This window comes from Juglans regia, chromosome 1 (assembly GCF_001411555.2).
Source record: "Juglans regia cultivar Chandler chromosome 1, Walnut 2.0, whole genome shotgun sequence".
NCBI lineage: Eukaryota > Viridiplantae > Streptophyta > Magnoliopsida > Fagales > Juglandaceae > Juglans > Juglans regia.
This window is the reverse complement of record NC_049901.1, coordinates 9,412,728-9,430,175: the sequence shown is the minus strand read 5'-3', so window position 1 is coordinate 9,430,175 and position 17,448 is coordinate 9,412,728. Positions and strand designations below refer to the sequence as shown.

At 33.5% G+C, this 17,448-nt stretch overlaps 2 protein-coding genes across 3 annotated transcripts; one reads left to right on the top strand and one right to left on the bottom strand.

Moving 5' to 3' along the window:
* Window positions 1–4,303, bottom strand: LOC108998573 (interaptin-like). 2 transcript variants are annotated; one of them, XM_018975137.2, is made up of 7 exons: window positions 3,970–4,303; window positions 3,569–3,769; window positions 3,369–3,491; window positions 3,230–3,267; window positions 2,995–3,097; window positions 675–2,827; window positions 1–513 (listed from the first exon to the last, which is right to left on the bottom strand). In XM_018975137.2, the coding sequence occupies exons 1-7, from the start codon at window positions 4,036–4,038 to the stop codon at window positions 270–272; spliced, it is 2,931 nt and encodes a 976-aa protein (XP_018830682.1). In that variant the 5' UTR covers window positions 4,039–4,303; the 3' UTR covers window positions 1–269. The 2 variants fall into 2 exon arrangements, with proteins under 2 accessions (XP_018830682.1, XP_018830683.1); XM_018975138.2 differs by having other exon boundaries at window positions 675–2,797.
* Window positions 4,304–10,778: 6,475 nt separating this feature from the next.
* LOC108998649 (transmembrane ascorbate ferrireductase 1) lies at window positions 10,779–14,263 on the top strand. The gene is made up of 4 exons (XM_018975275.2): window positions 10,779–11,192; window positions 12,903–12,951; window positions 13,035–13,234; window positions 13,770–14,263. Exons 1-4 carry the CDS (start codon window positions 11,049–11,051, stop codon window positions 14,067–14,069), a joined length of 693 nt encoding a protein of 230 aa, XP_018830820.1. The 5' UTR covers window positions 10,779–11,048; the 3' UTR covers window positions 14,070–14,263.
* Window positions 14,264–17,448: the final 3,185 nt, after the last annotated feature.

Here is a 17,448-nt window from a genome sequence, read left to right as displayed (position 1 = left end):
TGCAAGCAATGTGTTGATAATAATATAGACTAAATATATTTCTCTTGATCACATCTACTGGATTACGGATCCTTGATCCTCTGCTGAGCATATCAGGACAATTCATTGATTTCCTGGGTAATCTTGTCCTGTCCCTGAACGGTGGGATGAGCAATAGATGCACGAGGAAATGTTACTTTTTATGTACTTGATATTGCTTTCTTGACCATGTCCTGCTGCTTCACCAATGAGTAGCTCCGTGCATGGCCCTGATATTCCATTATAGAATGCTAATTCTTCTTACCATTCTTGAGGTTGCGTACAGTCATCACTAGTTGTTGCCTTTCACCCTCTACCTCTGCAAATCTAAGACTTATTTCTGAATATCTATCTTCCATTTCTTTCAGCTCTTTTTCCATATATTTGTTCCTTTCCTTCAGTAATGCCACTTCAGAGAACATGGTGGCAGCGTTACAGTCATCCTTGGTATAGGTGCAGACTTTCAGCTCTTTCTCAGGGTGAATTTCTATAATCCTGTTGCAACACAATTAAAAACAAAAAAATGAAAACAAAAATAACAGGAAAATAATATGCAGACTCAACTTTGTCACCTATGACAAAGGGGCACCTAGTACAAGTTTAATGTGCGAGCGCTTAAAGGCTAAAGATATTGGTAACAGTTTCAGTGCTTGTACCTTTCATGTGATGCTACATTTATTCCTTTCTGCAATGACATGCCTTCTGTAGTGCTCATTTTAGAAAGCAGTAACTTTTCTTTGACATTTTCCTTTTTTTCAGACTGTCCATTGCAATTCATGAGCTTCTTCTCGATACTGGCGATTTCTTCTTCCTTCTTCTGTAGCTGATACTTCAGTTGAAATATCTGTTTCCTTAAGTTTTCTTTCTCCAATTCTTCTCTTTCCAGGCCATGTTTTAACTCATCATGTCGGGCTTTCAGCTTTTCCACTTCTGACAGCAAATTATTATTCATCGCTTCCTTCTCATCTTTTGAGGACCTCATGGTAATTAATTCTTCATGCATTTTTTCTGCTTCCTTCTTTGCTAAAGCTATTTTTTTCTCCAAATCATCCTTTTCTTTGTTCCAAATTTGCATGTGCATCTCTTTGTCATCAATTGGCTGATCAAAGAAGTTATACTTTTCTTTGGTGAGCCTTTCTACTTCTGCTCTAAGCATTTGGATCTCCATCGAGATAGCCTCATGGTTTTCTCTCTCATGATTTTGTGCAAATTCAAGTTGCATGCACTTTTGGTCTAGTTCCAATGATATCTTCTCTATTTCCTTTTCATTTAGATGTATTTGGTTCAGAAACTTTTGCTGTTTTGCTTCATTCTGATCTTTGATTACTTCAAGCTCTTCATTAGCTTTCTGGAGCATTTCTTCCAGAGTTCGTTTCTGCAGACGCAACTCATTGGCTTCTTTCAATGCTTTCATGGCCTGCTTCTCTTGCTCATCAAGCTTAGATGCCATTTCCACAGAAATACTTCTCAACTCCTCCTGGAGACGCTCAACCACAACAGCATTGTTCCACCTTGTCTTCCTCGAGGCCTCCTCTGCTCGGATGGCTATCTGCTCCAGCTCAGTTTTGGCACATGTCATGGCATTTAGATCTTCTTCAAATCTCTGAGCCTGCTTCTCCAGTTCTTTCTCTAAACTCTCAACCTGACCTTCGAGTTCATTTATGGAGATCAAAGATTCTGAGAATTCCTCTTCCTGCTGCTTGATTTTTCCTTCTAATCTCCCTATCTTGGATTCAAGTTCTTTTATTGTAGCCAAAGACACCGCACATTCACTCTGTGTCATCTGTTGTTTTATTTGGGTTTGCTCTAAATTCAATGAGATATCATGGTTTTGCTGCTCCAAAAGCTCATAGTCCCAGATGAGCTGTTTCATGTGCATGTCTAGCTCTTCCTTGTGTTTCTTGTAGAAGTCTATTTCACCATTCAGGTCTGTGATATTCTGCTTCAACAGGTCTACTTCCTCCGAGTAATTGTACTCTTTGGCCACTTCTTCCAGTGTAGGATTTTTATCCCCATTCAAATTGGTAGTGGAAATATCAGTAATTTCCCTATTTTTTCTCTCCAGCATTTCTTCGAGATCTCTCACTGCTTGAATTAACTCAGAGTTCGAGTCTTGTGTCTTCTGCAGCTGTAACTTAAGATCCTTGCTTATGTTCTTTTCATGATTAAGCTCTTGTCTCATTGCTTCTAATCGAGCTCTTGCATTTATGATCGACTGTGATGTTTTTGGAGCTTCTGCCTCGTTACTACGTTTCTGCACTGACTTGAGTTGTTCACATTCTATTTTGAGAGCATCTTTCTCCTCTTTAAGACTAATCATGTTTCTTGATAGATTCTCTCCTTGCTTCCTCTCTTTCACAACTTGTCTCCGAAGCGATTGCACTTCAATTTCAGATAATTCTGCTTGCCTCATCAGAGTTGCAATTTCATTTTCGAGTTTTTTTATGGAATCATGATCTGAAGCCTCCTGCAACTTTTCTCTTGGAAGGTTGTCCTCAAGGCTGTTTATTGAGTCGACTAAACTTCCATCTGAAGCTGAATCCACTGAACAATCCGTGTTCCATCTTCGATGTGCACGGTCTATTGTGGTGATCGAATCAACAATTCCCTTCTGATGCATCGAATTTTGTCTGAAATCTGAGGCAGGTTCATTATGGACGCGATTACTTCTGAATCCAAGATCTTGTTGTGTACTTTGTATAGGGCTGATATCCCAGCATGATGCTAATGTAGCACTAGAGCCAGTAGATGCTCTGAAAATGCCATTTTGTTCAGCAATCTGAGATGTGGTTTCATTCAGATGCTTATGCTGTACAGCATATATCAACAAAATGACAATCATTCCGGTGATGCCATTCGTTTATACTATTTTGATATTGTGATGTTTAAGCTTAATGAAATTGTTGTTCTTTCTACTCCCGAACTATGTTAAAATGAAAATACTAAAGGATATATATATATGGTATGAAACCTTACCTCAGCAAAATTGTAATTGTTTTCGTCTGCACTGCCATCGTCCGGTTGGTTCTTCAAGTTTTCATCGTGGGAAAGCGATGCAGCTCCATACTCATCACCATCTCTGAGTTTGGAAGCGTAAAATTTATGTAAATTTTCCTTCCTAGAGTAGGAGAACGGCAAACAAACAACGAAAGAAGGGAAGCAGAAAAAGTTCACTAAATTAAGTTCTCTGTTGATTTTATTTCCTACTTACTTTTGATCAGTAGGTTCCTCCATCTTCTGAATTGTCACCTGCGTCAACGATAAATTCAAATTGGAGGAGCCGCATAATTTTGATATTCATATCAGAGCTCATACGAGAGAGAGAGAGAGAGAGAGAGAGAGAGAGTTACATGGAGAACAGCGCCAGAGTTCGCGAACTTAAGGGGCAGAGAAACAGTCGATGGTGTGGACTCTGCAGCAAAATCTGAGAAATCAATGGAGCTTTCTCCGAGATAACCAGATTTCGATGATCCCTGCAATAACACATGAATTTCTATGAAAACTCGCAGAGAAATTATAGAAAAACAGAGAAGCTGCGTCCACTCCATACAGTTGAAACAATGAAATGGTAAATCTTCTCGTGGAGTTTTCCTGTTTTGGTATCCCTGATGAGCTTCACTTTCTCGTAGATAGGATTCTCCCATGAACACGTTCCATCCAGAACTGCAGTTTTCTCTAGTCTCAGCGTCGGCTTTCCAACATCCTCTGGCACCAAAGATATCATCAATGTAGATTTTTTCAACTTTGGCACCTGAAAATGGAGATACAAAACAAGGTAAGATGCTGTCCCAATATAATATGCTAATTGCTCCATCAAATTCTCTACACTATATACGTTTTCCACATTTAGGTATATATATCAGGGATCAAGTAAAACCAATCAAAATGCAACCTTAAAAAAACCCATCCGAACATATGGTAGCAGGAAGAAACATTGTTTTCTATAAGTACCTGAGTTGCCTGAAACTCCAATTTGAACACTGCTTTGACCTTCTTCTTCTTGCTCCATGACTTGAACATGTTTTTGGTTATTTAAGTACACTCAGATCTCAGAAAATATTTACCGCAAATCTCCCTCACTTCTCTGGGATTTAGGGAAATATGCTTTGCTAAGGTTATAACCAAAGAATGTCTGGTTTTCTCCTCCCGCGCAATACAAGAATATCATGAAAGCAAACAAAAGGCGGTGGTCCTGTTAAAGCCTATTTGCAGCCCAAAACAGTAAAAGATTCAGTCAGAATGTCTGAAGGTGAGAAGTTGAAGATGGTCTGGAAAATGAAGTGGTGGCAATATAGCGTTGCAATAAGGGAATGGCGTAGGAGGCTTCTCGTTATAATTATGTCAATCAAACCATTATTTCCATTTTCTAAGGTAAAGGGGACATGACTGAATTACTTCATGGTTTACTTTTTTCCTGCATAGGAAAGGAACAAGTCTCGGAGATATTAATTTCCATAAATAACCCTGTATTTCGATGGCGCGTCATCTTCACTTGCTAAGAAAGCCATCTTCTTACCGTTGTTAGTTAGGGTGTTAATGCCCCGCCCTTTTTATTTGCTATTTTTTTGTAATATTCTATCGGGAATTAGTTTTTTTTTTTTTTTTTTTAAATAACCTAAAATGGGCTTAATATTTTTTTAAAATAAATATCTCATCTTAAGTGATATAATTATAAAGAAAATGCATAAGATATCTTATATTAAATAATAAAAAGAATAATACTAGATACAATTTTTAACATAAATTATTCCTCTTCTCTCTTTCAACTTCTTTTATTTTTCTTATTCTCTTAGGATTTTGGGTGTGTGAAGCCTGGGTAAAACACAGAGAGGAGGTGATGATTCGGGATTTTGAGTGTGTGGTGTGGAGAAATTAGAGACCTAAGAGTAGAATTACTCATAATTGAAACATCCATCAAATCCTCTCCAACATAGCAATATACATAAAAGGCACTTTATTTTCTGAGAAAGATACATATAAGGCTGTTACAATTTATTATTTGGTGCCTCATTTTGGGGTCAACCACCACTTAAACTTGCTTTTTAAATGAGTGTGAACATGGCAACATGTGCTCTGTCTCTCACTCTCATTTGGGAGAACATGTGCTCTGTCTCTCACTCTCTCTTCCTCTACAAGACAAGATTTTTTTTCTTTTTTCTTTTTCTTTTTTGATGAAAATTCATTTTTCACTTAAAATTCGTATATAGTGGGATTAAATTTTAATCTATCAGCTACATGTTTTACACGCATCCTTGTCAGTCTAGATCTGTGTTTTAAGCTGGCTTGATTAAACAAGCATGAAAGCATATCTTTGATCTGGGATCCATTCTTGACTTCAAACGGAGGGTACCCAAATGATAGCTTTGTTCCTTTCTTGAGGTACATAAAGAACCAGAATGGCTTTGATTTTTGAAAATAAGAAAATTCTGTGCATCGTATGACATATATATGTAGGTTGTGCTTCCCTTGTATCAGTGTCGGTGCAATGTTGGACCACCACACCTTGGTTACCATCATTAAAACTTATTGGTACCATATATGGGTCATGAACGTTCGTTAGTTCTTTTCCTTGCTTTGGTGCCATTTCCGGCTCATCATAAACGTTTTTGTTTGGTGCTTTCTGTGGCTGTATTTGGGGCTGAGTGAGTGAGGTCCATTATTAATTTATTATTGGAAAAAGCCTAATTAATGGCCAATTTTCAATAATTGTTTGTTTGAGAGCAACCTTTTTTATTCATTGGCTTCGTATATTAAAAACTGATTTACACATAATATTTTTTATAATATTTTCTACAACTATATTTTAAATGAAAGATATTTTTATAAAATATCTTATAAAAATACCTTTATTTCGTAATATTATTATATAATATATTACGTGTATATCATTACTCTCGTATATTTGTCCTAACCTGCAAACAACTTCCGCTCAATCGTCACCCCTCTCCCTCCCCACATAAAAAAAAAAAAAAAAAAGTTCATAAAAACAGGAAAAATCTTTTTTCTTCTGGTATAAATTAGAGATTAGAAGTACTCTTAAAGCGAAAAATGACCACGAACTAAAAACATAAGAATCAACGTCGTTTAATTAATGAGTAAGGTTAGAGCACAGCTAACTAGTTTGACCTTTTAATTGCATTTCAGTTCAGCAACCAATTCATCATCCCCAGTGACTATAAAATAAAATAATAGGGATTCCTTCATTATATATAGCTGACAGCTGTCACTCAGAGAAGTAAAATTAATTAATAAAATGTGGTCAGAGAAAGAACACCGCATTGCTGTCAGATGTGAACCAATCATGAGTGAGAGCAAAAGCCCTCCAAAAAATAGAAAACAAAGAATCAAAGTTTTCTTGGTTGACCTTACTCATCTATCTTATAACAATCACTGTGATACCTTATTTCAATTAGTGATAACAAAAAATTGATGATATATCAAATCCTATATTATTTTGAAATAAGAAATTTTTATTCTTTATAATATTTCAATAAATTTTTAATTGTATCATTTAATAATCTTTTTACAATATAAATCATGTAGTTAAAACTCTATTGAAGCGTTATAAATGATATCAAAATTTATCTTAATTAGAAATGTGAAATTTGAGTTGTGTCACATATAACGAATTTGTATAAAAAGGACGCGAGGAATATAAAAAAGGTGATTGTGATACTCCATTCTAATAAGTGATAGGAGTAGATAATATATGTAATTCTACATTATTTAAAAATGAAAAATTTTTACTCTTTTTAATGTTATAATGGAACTCTAATCGTATCATTAATTAATATTTTTAGAGTATGAGTCATGTGATTTAGATTTTCTATTAGGACACTATAATCACAATTTTTTTTTTTTTAAGAAAAAAAATGTGACATGTTTTTTTTTTTTTTTTTTATAAAATCAGCTTTAAATAAATATATTAAGAGAAAAAAAATTAAAAAAAAAAAGACATTTTAAACTGAATTTCAAATTAGTAAAATATTTACACGTTTAAAGAATTCACGAAGAAAAAGCCAAGCAGTTAGAAACAAGACCATCCTGTCTAATGGGATGAGTTAAAGCTTTGTTTGAATATTCCCAAACATATCCTAACTGTAGAATGAGTAGATAGCCAGGCCTAAAAGTCTCTATCCGGATTTGTCAGTGTCTCCAGTGAATGCAGTCTCGGATTTACTCACGTGGGCTTCAATTGGGCCAAACAGAAAATTGATGGTGAGCTTGTACTCCAAACTTCTTTTTTCTTTCCAGAAACATAAAATTGAAGGCATCCCTGCTGGAAGTAAAGCTGGGCAACAAACCATATCTGATTTGGCGAAGTGTGTGGGAGTGCTACCGGGTTTTTAAATGAGGGTTTGAGAATGGAGGGTTGAAAATGGCGACAACATCAGGATTTGGAGTCATAAATGGTTATCCTCCACAGCCTCCTTCAGGGTACAATCTCCTATATCGATCTTGAATGAAAATGCAAGAGTAAATGAGTTTATTATTTAGCAAAAAGGTGAATGGAATGAATAATTGATAAGGAACATCTTTAAGAAGGAGGAGGCAGAACAAATCTACAGTATTCAGTATTCCATTAAGCAATATGGATGCATAAGAAAAACTTATCTGGGGTCCCTCAAAGAAGGGTCTATTCTCAATTAAAGGTACATACTATGTGGAAATTGAAATGAAAAAAGCCATACAAGGTGAATCATCATGGGAGAGTGAGATGGACAGTAGATGGAAGAACATTTGGGGCTTGAATGTTCATGGGAAAGTGAAGATTTTCTTATGAAAAGCAGGGAATGACTTGCTTGCTACAAGAAGGAATTTGTTCAACAAAAGATTTGTTGAAAATCCCTACTACCCTATTGCCTCCAAGAAGATGAGTCTGTGATGCATGTCTTATGGTAATGTCCTGAAATTAATGATGTATGGGCAGTGGCCATGAATCCAGCTCACAAATGGAAAATTGCAAAAAAAAAGACTTGCTTGATCTATCAGAGAAGCTAAAAGTGAAGCTAAATAATTCAGAATTGGAAGAAACAACTACAATAATGAGGGGTTTGTGGATTAATATGAATGAGTTTATTTTTTATAAAAATTTTCAAAGTCCCAGTAGAGTGATCAGATCGTCAATGAAAGGACTGCAAGAATTTCAGTTAGCCCAACAATCCTTTAAGAGTCCCAAAAGACCAACAAATACAAAGAGAAATGATCTGCAATGGAGAATTTCGTAAAAGTCAATTGAGATGTAGCTTTGGATAAAAAAAAAAAAAAAAAAGTAAGATGAGAATAGAGATCATCATCAAAGATGAGAAATGGGAAGTGATGGCTACAGCGTGTGACCAAAGAAGATATGTTGAGAGCTATGCTTTATGGAGAATAGTGGAATTATGCAAAGATTTGAACTTTACCAAGGTTATCTTAAAAAGGGACGCACAAGTTATTATCAATGCAATTAATAATGATAATGAAGGTATTTCATACTATGTGAACATTATACAAAATGTAAAGAATTTCCTTTATGATAGAACTGATTGGCAGGTGAGGTTTATACATATAGAGAAAAATACAGTAACACACCTTAGCAAAACACAACTCTATACTTAAACTCTGAAAGAGTGTGGATAAAAAAGGCTCCAGAGTATGTGACAAGTTGCTTAGAGAAAGATAAGCATTGTTATTAATGATTTTACAGTATAAATACAAGTGGTTTCTTACTCCAAAACAACAAAAAACCAACGACGTAATGCGCACACAGTTTTTTGGAACATAATTGTTACGGGCCTTCACAAGAGTGTGTGATATCCTTATTTCTTTGTGTGTGTGTGTTTTTTAAACATTGCACTATTTTAAAGAAGTAGAATTGAATAAATCGACAAGATTCATAAATCCATGACCATCAATTAATTTTTAAATGAAAATTTAATTATTCTTAAACATATTTTTCAGAAGAGAAGTGATAGAGTTATTAACTCTTTTACAATTTTTCAACAACCTTCAAATAAAATTATATATTTTTACATTTTTTTTAAATTTGGTTTTAATTTGATGTATTTGAATTTTAAAAAAAATATTATTTTATGGATAAATGGTAGGTAAAATGTAATTGAGTTGTATCTCTATCTACTAGGAAAAATTTTACTCATCATTTTCACACCACATATTATATATTATTTTTTATTTTTTATTTTTACTAAATATATAATATATGAATGATAAGTAAAAAAAATTAATTTTTAAAAAATAAAATAAATATAAATATAGTATGTAATAGCAGCACTGCTAAATTTACCAATTAATATTGACCCAGAACATTAGAAAGCCCAAACAATTTGTGGATAAAGGTGGCGCGCATCATCATCCTCACAGCGATGCTAAGGACCGCAGGATGTCTGTCAATTGAGATTTGATAGGACCCCACCACACCCAACAAAGCTCATGACGTCACAGATGACCTAAGCTGCAGTCCTCTTTATCGTAAAGGAAAATGCTAGAGCTCCCGCTGGGAGCTCCCGCTGGAGCTTTAGTGTATTTTTTTATGTGTATTTTTTAATTCTTTTTTTTTATGTAGATATTTTTAATGATTTTAAATATTTTTAAAAAATAAAATAAATTTATAATATTATTAAATAATACTTGCTTAATCACGAAGTAAAATATAAAATATTTTTATATAATTTTTTATTTTACTTCGTGATTAAAGAAGTATTTTTTAATAATTTTTTTTTACTTCTTGATTAAGAAAATGTTTTTAATAATGTTCTAAATTTATTTTATTTTTTAAAAAATATTAAAAAAATTATATAAAAAACAACTTAAAAAAACACATATAAAAATACACTACAGCCCCACGGGAGCTCCAAGCGGGAGCCCCCAGCGGGGGCTGTAGCACGATCCTTATGGTAAATTTGTCCAGGTCCACAATCATTCACCTGGTGTCGAAACTTAGGACATATAAAAAATGATAAAATGGAGTTAAATTCAATAATTTTATTTATTTGTTCGATATATATAAACAAAACTATATTATTTGTTTATTTTTGCTTAACGATTTATATTATTTATTCAGATGCGATTCCAACAACCTATAAAGTTGAGCAATATTTTTAGAGTTATAAGAGGTAAAATAAGGAATACCACATCGAGTCTTTATAAATTTAAAAGTAAAATTAATTAGAAGATTTAATTTAAAATAAAAAAGTTAACATTTTAACGAAAAACATAATCTAATTAATTAGCATAAAAATCTAATTAATTAGTTATAAAATAAGTAAACGTGTGGTATATTTTTTTTCTTATTATTATTAAGAGATGTGATATATACACAAAGAAATTATATAAAAATAAATTTATAAATTGATGTGATTTTATAAGATTCGTTAGATTTATTTTACAATAAAAATAATTTTACAATCAGACGTATCATATCAAACCATATCAATTTATGAATTTATTTTTATTTAATTATTTTGTATCTAAAGTATTTTCTTATTATTAATCCATAAAAATATATCGATTAAACTTTGAAACTTGAAAAGCAAGGGCAAACGGTAACAAAAAATTTACGCAACTTCTTATTATTTACATAACTTTCAAACATCATATTTTTTTTAATTTTTATTATTTTTTTCTTTTATCAAATATTTAATATATGAATAATGAATAGAAAAATTAAATTAATTTAAAAAAGTAAATTTTTAAAAATTTTTAAAAATTTTAAAAAAATATAGCGTATAAAAATTAGAAGGTTGTGGTATTGCTCAACCGGTAAGTAGATCGCGAACGGTAGACGAAAAGAGACGAAGCAGGGAAACACGTGGGTCCAGAAAGTCTCCAATCAGAGTGAAGAACGTGGCACCTGGTAATGAGAGAGATTTTCGTCTTAAGGTCAAATCGGCTTCAGTAACTGGCCGGATAAACGACAGGCTGCACCAAGCTTCAAATTTATATACGTCTCAGTTTGGACTACCATCCATATTTCTTTCTTTCAAGCTTGGAGAGAGAGAGAGAGAGAGAGAGTTTTAGGAAGAGAAACGATGGCACTGGGTGTGAAGGCTATTCCATTCACCTTTGTGGTACACGTGCTGGGAATTGCAGGTCTGATTTTGGTGTTGGTTTGGACCATAGATTTCAGAGGCGGTTTAGCATGGGAATCTACCAACAAGAGCCTCATCTTCAATGTAAGTCCAATCTCTCTCTCTCTCTCTCTCTCTCTCTCTCTCTATATCTCTGCGCTTCATGTCTGTATGATTTTTATAGGTAAAATACTCTCGGAAATGGTTCTATCTTTCTTGTTCTGGTTTCCAGTATCTTCTGTTTGGTAGAAGGTCTGTCTGTGAGTGTTTGCGTGGGTGGGTGCTGGTGTTGTAAATTTGTTGGAATATGGGCGTTTTCCCGAGAGGTAGGTCATGTCTATCGAGTAGGATTGCTGTTTATCTGTTTGTTTGCGTGTAGGGATTGGGATCGTAATGGTTTTTGGTTCAGGGATTTGGGCACCCCTTACTTCAATCATTTGGACCCTTCTGTAGAACGAACACAAGAAATCGCCCTAAGATCTCACTTTTACTTTATAGAAATGGCTCATGAAGGAGAATTTTGGCTTTTTCTATCTGCCGAGCCGGGGTGCCCTAGGTTTTATTCCCCATCCTTATTGTCATTTGGAATTTTAATGGATTCTCTCTCATTGTTGAGAATGGTATTTTAATGGAGAGCAGTGCTCCAACTGGCTTGGACTGTTTCAAACTTTGAATCACATATACTCTTTGGTGGAAAATGCTAATATGCCGTTTAGTTTTTTCCCTTTATTTTGACGGTTCATACTTTTAAATTTTTTTATTTAATGATTAAAGAGTTGATATTTAGTATATTAATATATATATTTTTTATTTTTTAAAAATATTTAAAGATGTTTAAAAAATAAAAAAAATAAAATAAAATATAAAATTTGTAATAGTGGGCACACTAGCATCATTCTTTGAAAATTTAGGTTTAAAGTGGTTCGCACGCTTAAACAAATGAGTGATAGGGATTATATAAAAATAATTTTATAAATTGACATAATTTTGTTAGATTCATTAAATTTGTTTTATAATAAAAATAATTTTATAAATTATGTTAAGTCACGTCAAGTTATACTAATTTAAAAGAATTTTTGTTTGGTTAAAGTAGGTAGCATTTTGCCGGGGGAAATATTCACCTGCTCGAGGCAACACGAGTCATCGTCCACTCTGTTCTATTCTGTTTGCAATTACTAGCAAAATTCCACTCCATCCCGCTACCCTTCAAACAAAAATCTAGCTACCGGTCAAATAATAGTTAAGACTTTTAAGAGAGAATTTGTTGTCTTTACAATTGTACGTGTTGTTAAATTGTTGGAGCACGTTGCAACCCACCCTTCTTCATGTACGATAATTAAGGAGGTGTCAGATTTCTTCACGATCGACCACATGGTCCCCTCTGCATATGCTTGTCTCTATAGGAATGATACACCTTCCATTTCTATAATTATTTTATAATTCATCTTCAAATATTTAATGAAATCATATCACTCCATTAAAAATAATTTTTAATATTATAAAATTATTATCTATTTTATGTAGAATTGTAAACTAGTTATAAAATAATTGTGAGATTATCATTTTCCTTATCGATATGTCATATGTTAGATTTACTTTTTAAATATATCAAATTTTTTTTTTTTTGTCTTAAAACATTTTTCTTTTCACATTATTCAATATTTTTTAAAGCATATAAATCTTCGGTTTACATTATTTTATATAAAATCATAACATAAGTTTGGTAATGGAAAAAGTGTCACAAAAAATAAGATTTTGTTTATGTATACCTAACAATAGAAAAAAGTCTGATGACATGTCCATTTGTTTGTACAGATCCATCCTGTGCTTATGTTGATAGGCTTAATCATCATAGGGGGTGAAGGTAATTAATTAAATAATGGAGGATCGTTAATTAATTTCTGACAAATATGAACTAATTAGCTTTGGTGGAAACATGAATTGCAGCCATAATCAGTTATAAATCACTTCCTTTGAGTAAAGAGAAGAAGAAGTTGGTACATCTGGTGCTCCATGCTATTGCTCTGATACTCGGTATCATCGGAGTTTATGCTGCTTTCAAATATCATAACGAGAGCTCCATCGCTAATCTTTACAGCTTGCATTCCTGGCTTGGAATTGGTATTATTGTCCTCTACGCTATTCAGGTAATTAAACTACTACTGCTCAATCCTAACTCTACTCTTTGTTTATTTTCGATTATTTTACTTCTTCAAAAGATAGCAGCTGATCATTGCAAAGGTGCTAATCTTAGTGCTCAAATATGATTGGCATAATCATATTGCAATTTGCATGTTATACTTTTTGGTGGGCCTGAGTGTTTTGTTATGGGTTTGGAAATGGGAATGTGACACAAAATATAAAATAAAATAGAAATTGAAAGAAGATAATATAAAATCAGATATAATATTTTAATCATTATAAAAATCAGTTTTTTTTATAATAATCACAAAATGCGACGGAGATCTGTATAACTATTAACATACGCATGTAGCTTTCTGGATTGCTAATTGGGCCTAATAGTGTGGACTCCAGTCTCAAACTACTGGGCCACGTTTTTAGTCAGGGGCCTGCACAGTAAACTCATTCAAATGGTCTGTGTACGTTTCTTTTGGATATAATGGATTTTTATCATGAGTACACACCTGCCGGACTGAACTCACTTGGAAATGTAAATTGTAGTGGATATACGGGTTCCTGGTCTTCTTCTACCCAGGAGGATCTGGTGAGCTTAGGAGCGCCTGTATTCCTTGGCATGTGGTATTTGGATTGGTCGTGTACGTGCTGGCGGTGGGCAATGCTTCATTAGGGTTCTTGGAGAAGCTTACTTTCCTGGAAAATTCTGGGGTCGCCAAGTATGGCTCGGAGGCCTTCCTTGTCAACTTTACCGCCGTTATCACGATATTGTTTGGTGCCTTTGTTGTGTTATCTGTGCTTTCTCAGGCTCCAGCAGAAGATGACCATAGCTATTCGGCTATTTAGTGCATGTGTCATGTTTTTTTTTTTTTAAGCGCATGTGTCATGTTTTTTAGTATTGACCGATCGATGCAAGGATTTCCCATGTGGTTTGATTATTAGTAAAAACGATGCGTACTTAAATATATATATATATATATTTATCTGTATTCTGTGGACATTAAATTGCGACCTCTAATAAATAAAATGATTATTGTTCATTGTCTTGTGGATTGTAGATTTAATGCATTAATGACCCTTAGCAACATTGTAGATTTAATAAGAGTCTCAACCTTACCATGCTCCCTTGAAATAAATAGACATAAAATCAATCATGTTTAAGATATGCATGATAAATATATATTTGGGCGTAATTACAATTAGCATCAAGGAAAGATTGCTAATTAAGCTATTTTTATGATTTTTCTTTAGGGAGGTGTCAATAAATTAATAAATCGCTATTTCCCCTGTTTTCGCGTACAATTACGCCACTGGTTGCTTGAGTTGAGTACGTAGTGGAAAGAGCAGAAAAAATTAAGCCACTGGTTTCGATCATCCTCGAAGGATATCAATTAAAAGGTCTGAACTCTAAAGCCTCGTTTGTTTTATAGAGGTCAGTTTCATTTGGATTTTCTTAATTTGTATGCTTGAACTTTTGAAATTCGTTAAAAGTAACCTTTTATTCTATAAGGGAGAAGAATATCGGTTGGGAATTAAGATGGTAAGGAGTCTGCACGCATTATATAAAGGGGTGAAAGGCAACTCGATTTGTTGCCATAAATGCATTGTATCCAAATCCAAAATGTAAATGATTAATCATCATCATGTGTATAACTTTTTGTAGTTCTTAAGATTGACAATAATATTTCATTGCCCCCGGTCGAGCTGAGAAAGAGCTAACCATGGCTGAGGCAATATTACCCGATTGAAGAAGATGAAAGCATCTGATCATCTAGAAGCCATGCATGGAGATTCGAGAAGCAGCTTGAGGTAACCATCTCCATTGGTGAATTGGAGAGTGGATGAAGGTTATATCTATAAATTTCTGCTAGAAATTAATGCTAAATTATTAATGTGGCCTTCATCACCATGTGATGAGTGGATGAAGGTTAAGATGCACTGAAAATTTGATGCTTGACATATAATTTTACACGTACATGCAGGCCCCTTTTTCTAATTCGCTAGCTCAAGATTATCACTGAAAATTTGACCCAATTGAATCTTTCAAATTTTTCTTTGAAACCATCCGATCGAATTGAATACAGATACAATTAATTAATTTAATGATATCATGAATGGCCGGCCTATGTTTCTCAGTCATACTTTTTCTTAATTTTGGTCTGTTGGTGCAAGAACTTCCAAAGAAAGCTTACTTGACAATAAGGCGAAAGTGAAAGAAAATGATGTTAGTGTGCAAACAAAGAAAATATTGACTCTCTATTAAACTACACACGACTTTAACTTGCTTATCCTAATATTTAAAGTGAGTAAAGCTTGCTTTATGTGAATCACTTTTTAATGGTTTTGTTAGATTAACAAGCCAAGTTAAACCCTTTATCAAAGAGTCAAAGACTATCAACCATTCGTTAAATATACTTGTATGCATAATTATTTCATTAAATATTATATAAGAAAATATTTAGGAAACTTATATTCTTTTTTTTTTTTTTACATAATGTGCATAAATATATTTATATAGGGATTAGCTAACTCCACTACAATAAATTAGACTTTTTCCTGCGAGCGATTTTGTAACAATTAGTCCATATTTGTGTCAAAAATGGCTTTTTTCCGCCACTTCGAGTTGTAACTAACTCCCCAGAATTACGTCTTAAGATATAGTACTTAATCGTGCGAGCAAAATGTTCCTATGAAATAAGAGTATTTCCTGCGATTCTTTTCCTTGCAAAAGTGCAAACTTTCATCAAAAAAAATATGCCAACCATGATTAACTAGGGTTGGAAATACTTATCTGACGTGGTGGAAATAGCAAGAAATATGGATTTGCGACCAAAAAAATATTTCCAGCCATTTATGATTGCCGAAAATGGTTTTTTATGAAATAAAAAAATACTGTTAAAATAATATTAGAACTTTATACCTAAAATATAAAAAATGTGAATAATATATTACCAGTACCAATAATATTTACAATTGTAGAAAAGTAAAACTAGAAAAATTTACAACTGCATTTGACCACATTGACTAAGTACACATATATGGAAATCTCTAGACCTACAAATAAGAGACGACAACAAATTGGAAAAAAAAAAACTACTTTGAACACAAATTAGATAAATGAAGTACTTCGATTATCGGGTTGGCCCACCTTGATCCCTCTCATATTCCCACTTTGATTGCTAGCTATCGACTGCAATAGTCCTTACACCAAAAAAAATAAATAAATAAAGAAAAAAAAGCATTTTAATTAAAAAAACTTAATCACAATAAATGTAAAACTTTCAAACTAACTTTATTGATGTTCAATTGACATTGACCATCCAACATAAAAAATAGGAGTATAAAAGATGGACTAATATACAAGGCATAAACATGTACAATTTAGCATCTAAAACCAAATAAAAGGGAAAAAAAAATCTAGCAACTATTAAATTCGAAGATTAAAACAACCCAAGCTACAACTTTAATCAATAGGATTTATTTTTATCCCAATCTAGATTATCAGAGCACAATCCATCATTACAAAAATAACTAACACAATAAGAAATTAGTCTTAAGAGGGCTGCTTTATTATAAGTGATTAACTTTACTTCTAGATTTTTACCCATTTCTCGGTTATGATCAATTTGAGCCTAAAACCTGTATTGCAAAGATATTCTTCCATTACCAGGGACAAAGTAACTAAGATTTGATCACAATAAAAGAACATGCAAGTTTGTTTGTGCACACAACATCATGTCATCATATTCAACTAATCATTCATAGTATATACATATTCAACTAGCACAATTAGAGCACACTATTCACATATGCAATTTACAACGTAACATAACTTATGAAATATGCATGAAATGCATTAGACAACATTAACAAAATGATAATAATTCATCAAGAAGCTTAACTTGTTTTGAAATAGTAATGGTTCTACAAATTTCTTATCCACACTAAAGATTTCATCTGCACAATTCACCACACAATAAAAAATGAGTGTGATAGAACTACAAAAACAAAATGGGTGGTGGATGCCGTGACACACATAGGAGAGGGAGAGAGAGGTATACACAGATCTGAGAGGAGAGGGGACTCGGGCTGGCCATGGGGGAGTAGAGGGGTGCCAGTGGATGGCTAGTATCCTCGAGGAGGTGGTGCGGCAGGCATTGGCGGCCGATCTAGGCCGTGCGACGGCATAGAACATGTGTAGAGAAGGGGCTTGATTTGGTGAGGA

Excerpts from the sequence above, each read along its gene's own strand:
- LOC108998573 (XM_018975137.2), bottom strand. The coding sequence starts at position 4,038 with ATGTTCAAGTCATGGAGCAAGAAGAAGAAGGTCAAAGCAGTGTTCAAA. Across the intron at positions 3,770-3,969 it reads TGGAGTTTCAGGCAACTCAG|GTGCCAAAGTTGAAAAAATC; the intron begins GTACTTATAGAA and ends CTCCATTTTCAG. Across the intron at positions 2,828-2,994 it reads ACAATTACAATTTTGCTGAG|CATAAGCATCTGAATGAAAC; the intron begins GTAAGGTTTCAT and ends TATGCTGTACAG.
- LOC108998649 (XM_018975275.2), top strand. The coding sequence starts at position 11,049 with ATGGCACTGGGTGTGAAGGCTATTCCATTCACCTTTGTGGTACACGTG. Across the intron at positions 11,193-12,902 it reads ACAAGAGCCTCATCTTCAAT|ATCCATCCTGTGCTTATGTT; the intron begins GTAAGTCCAATC and ends TTGTTTGTACAG. Across the intron at positions 13,235-13,769 it reads TTGTCCTCTACGCTATTCAG|TGGATATACGGGTTCCTGGT; the intron begins GTAATTAAACTA and ends TGTAAATTGTAG.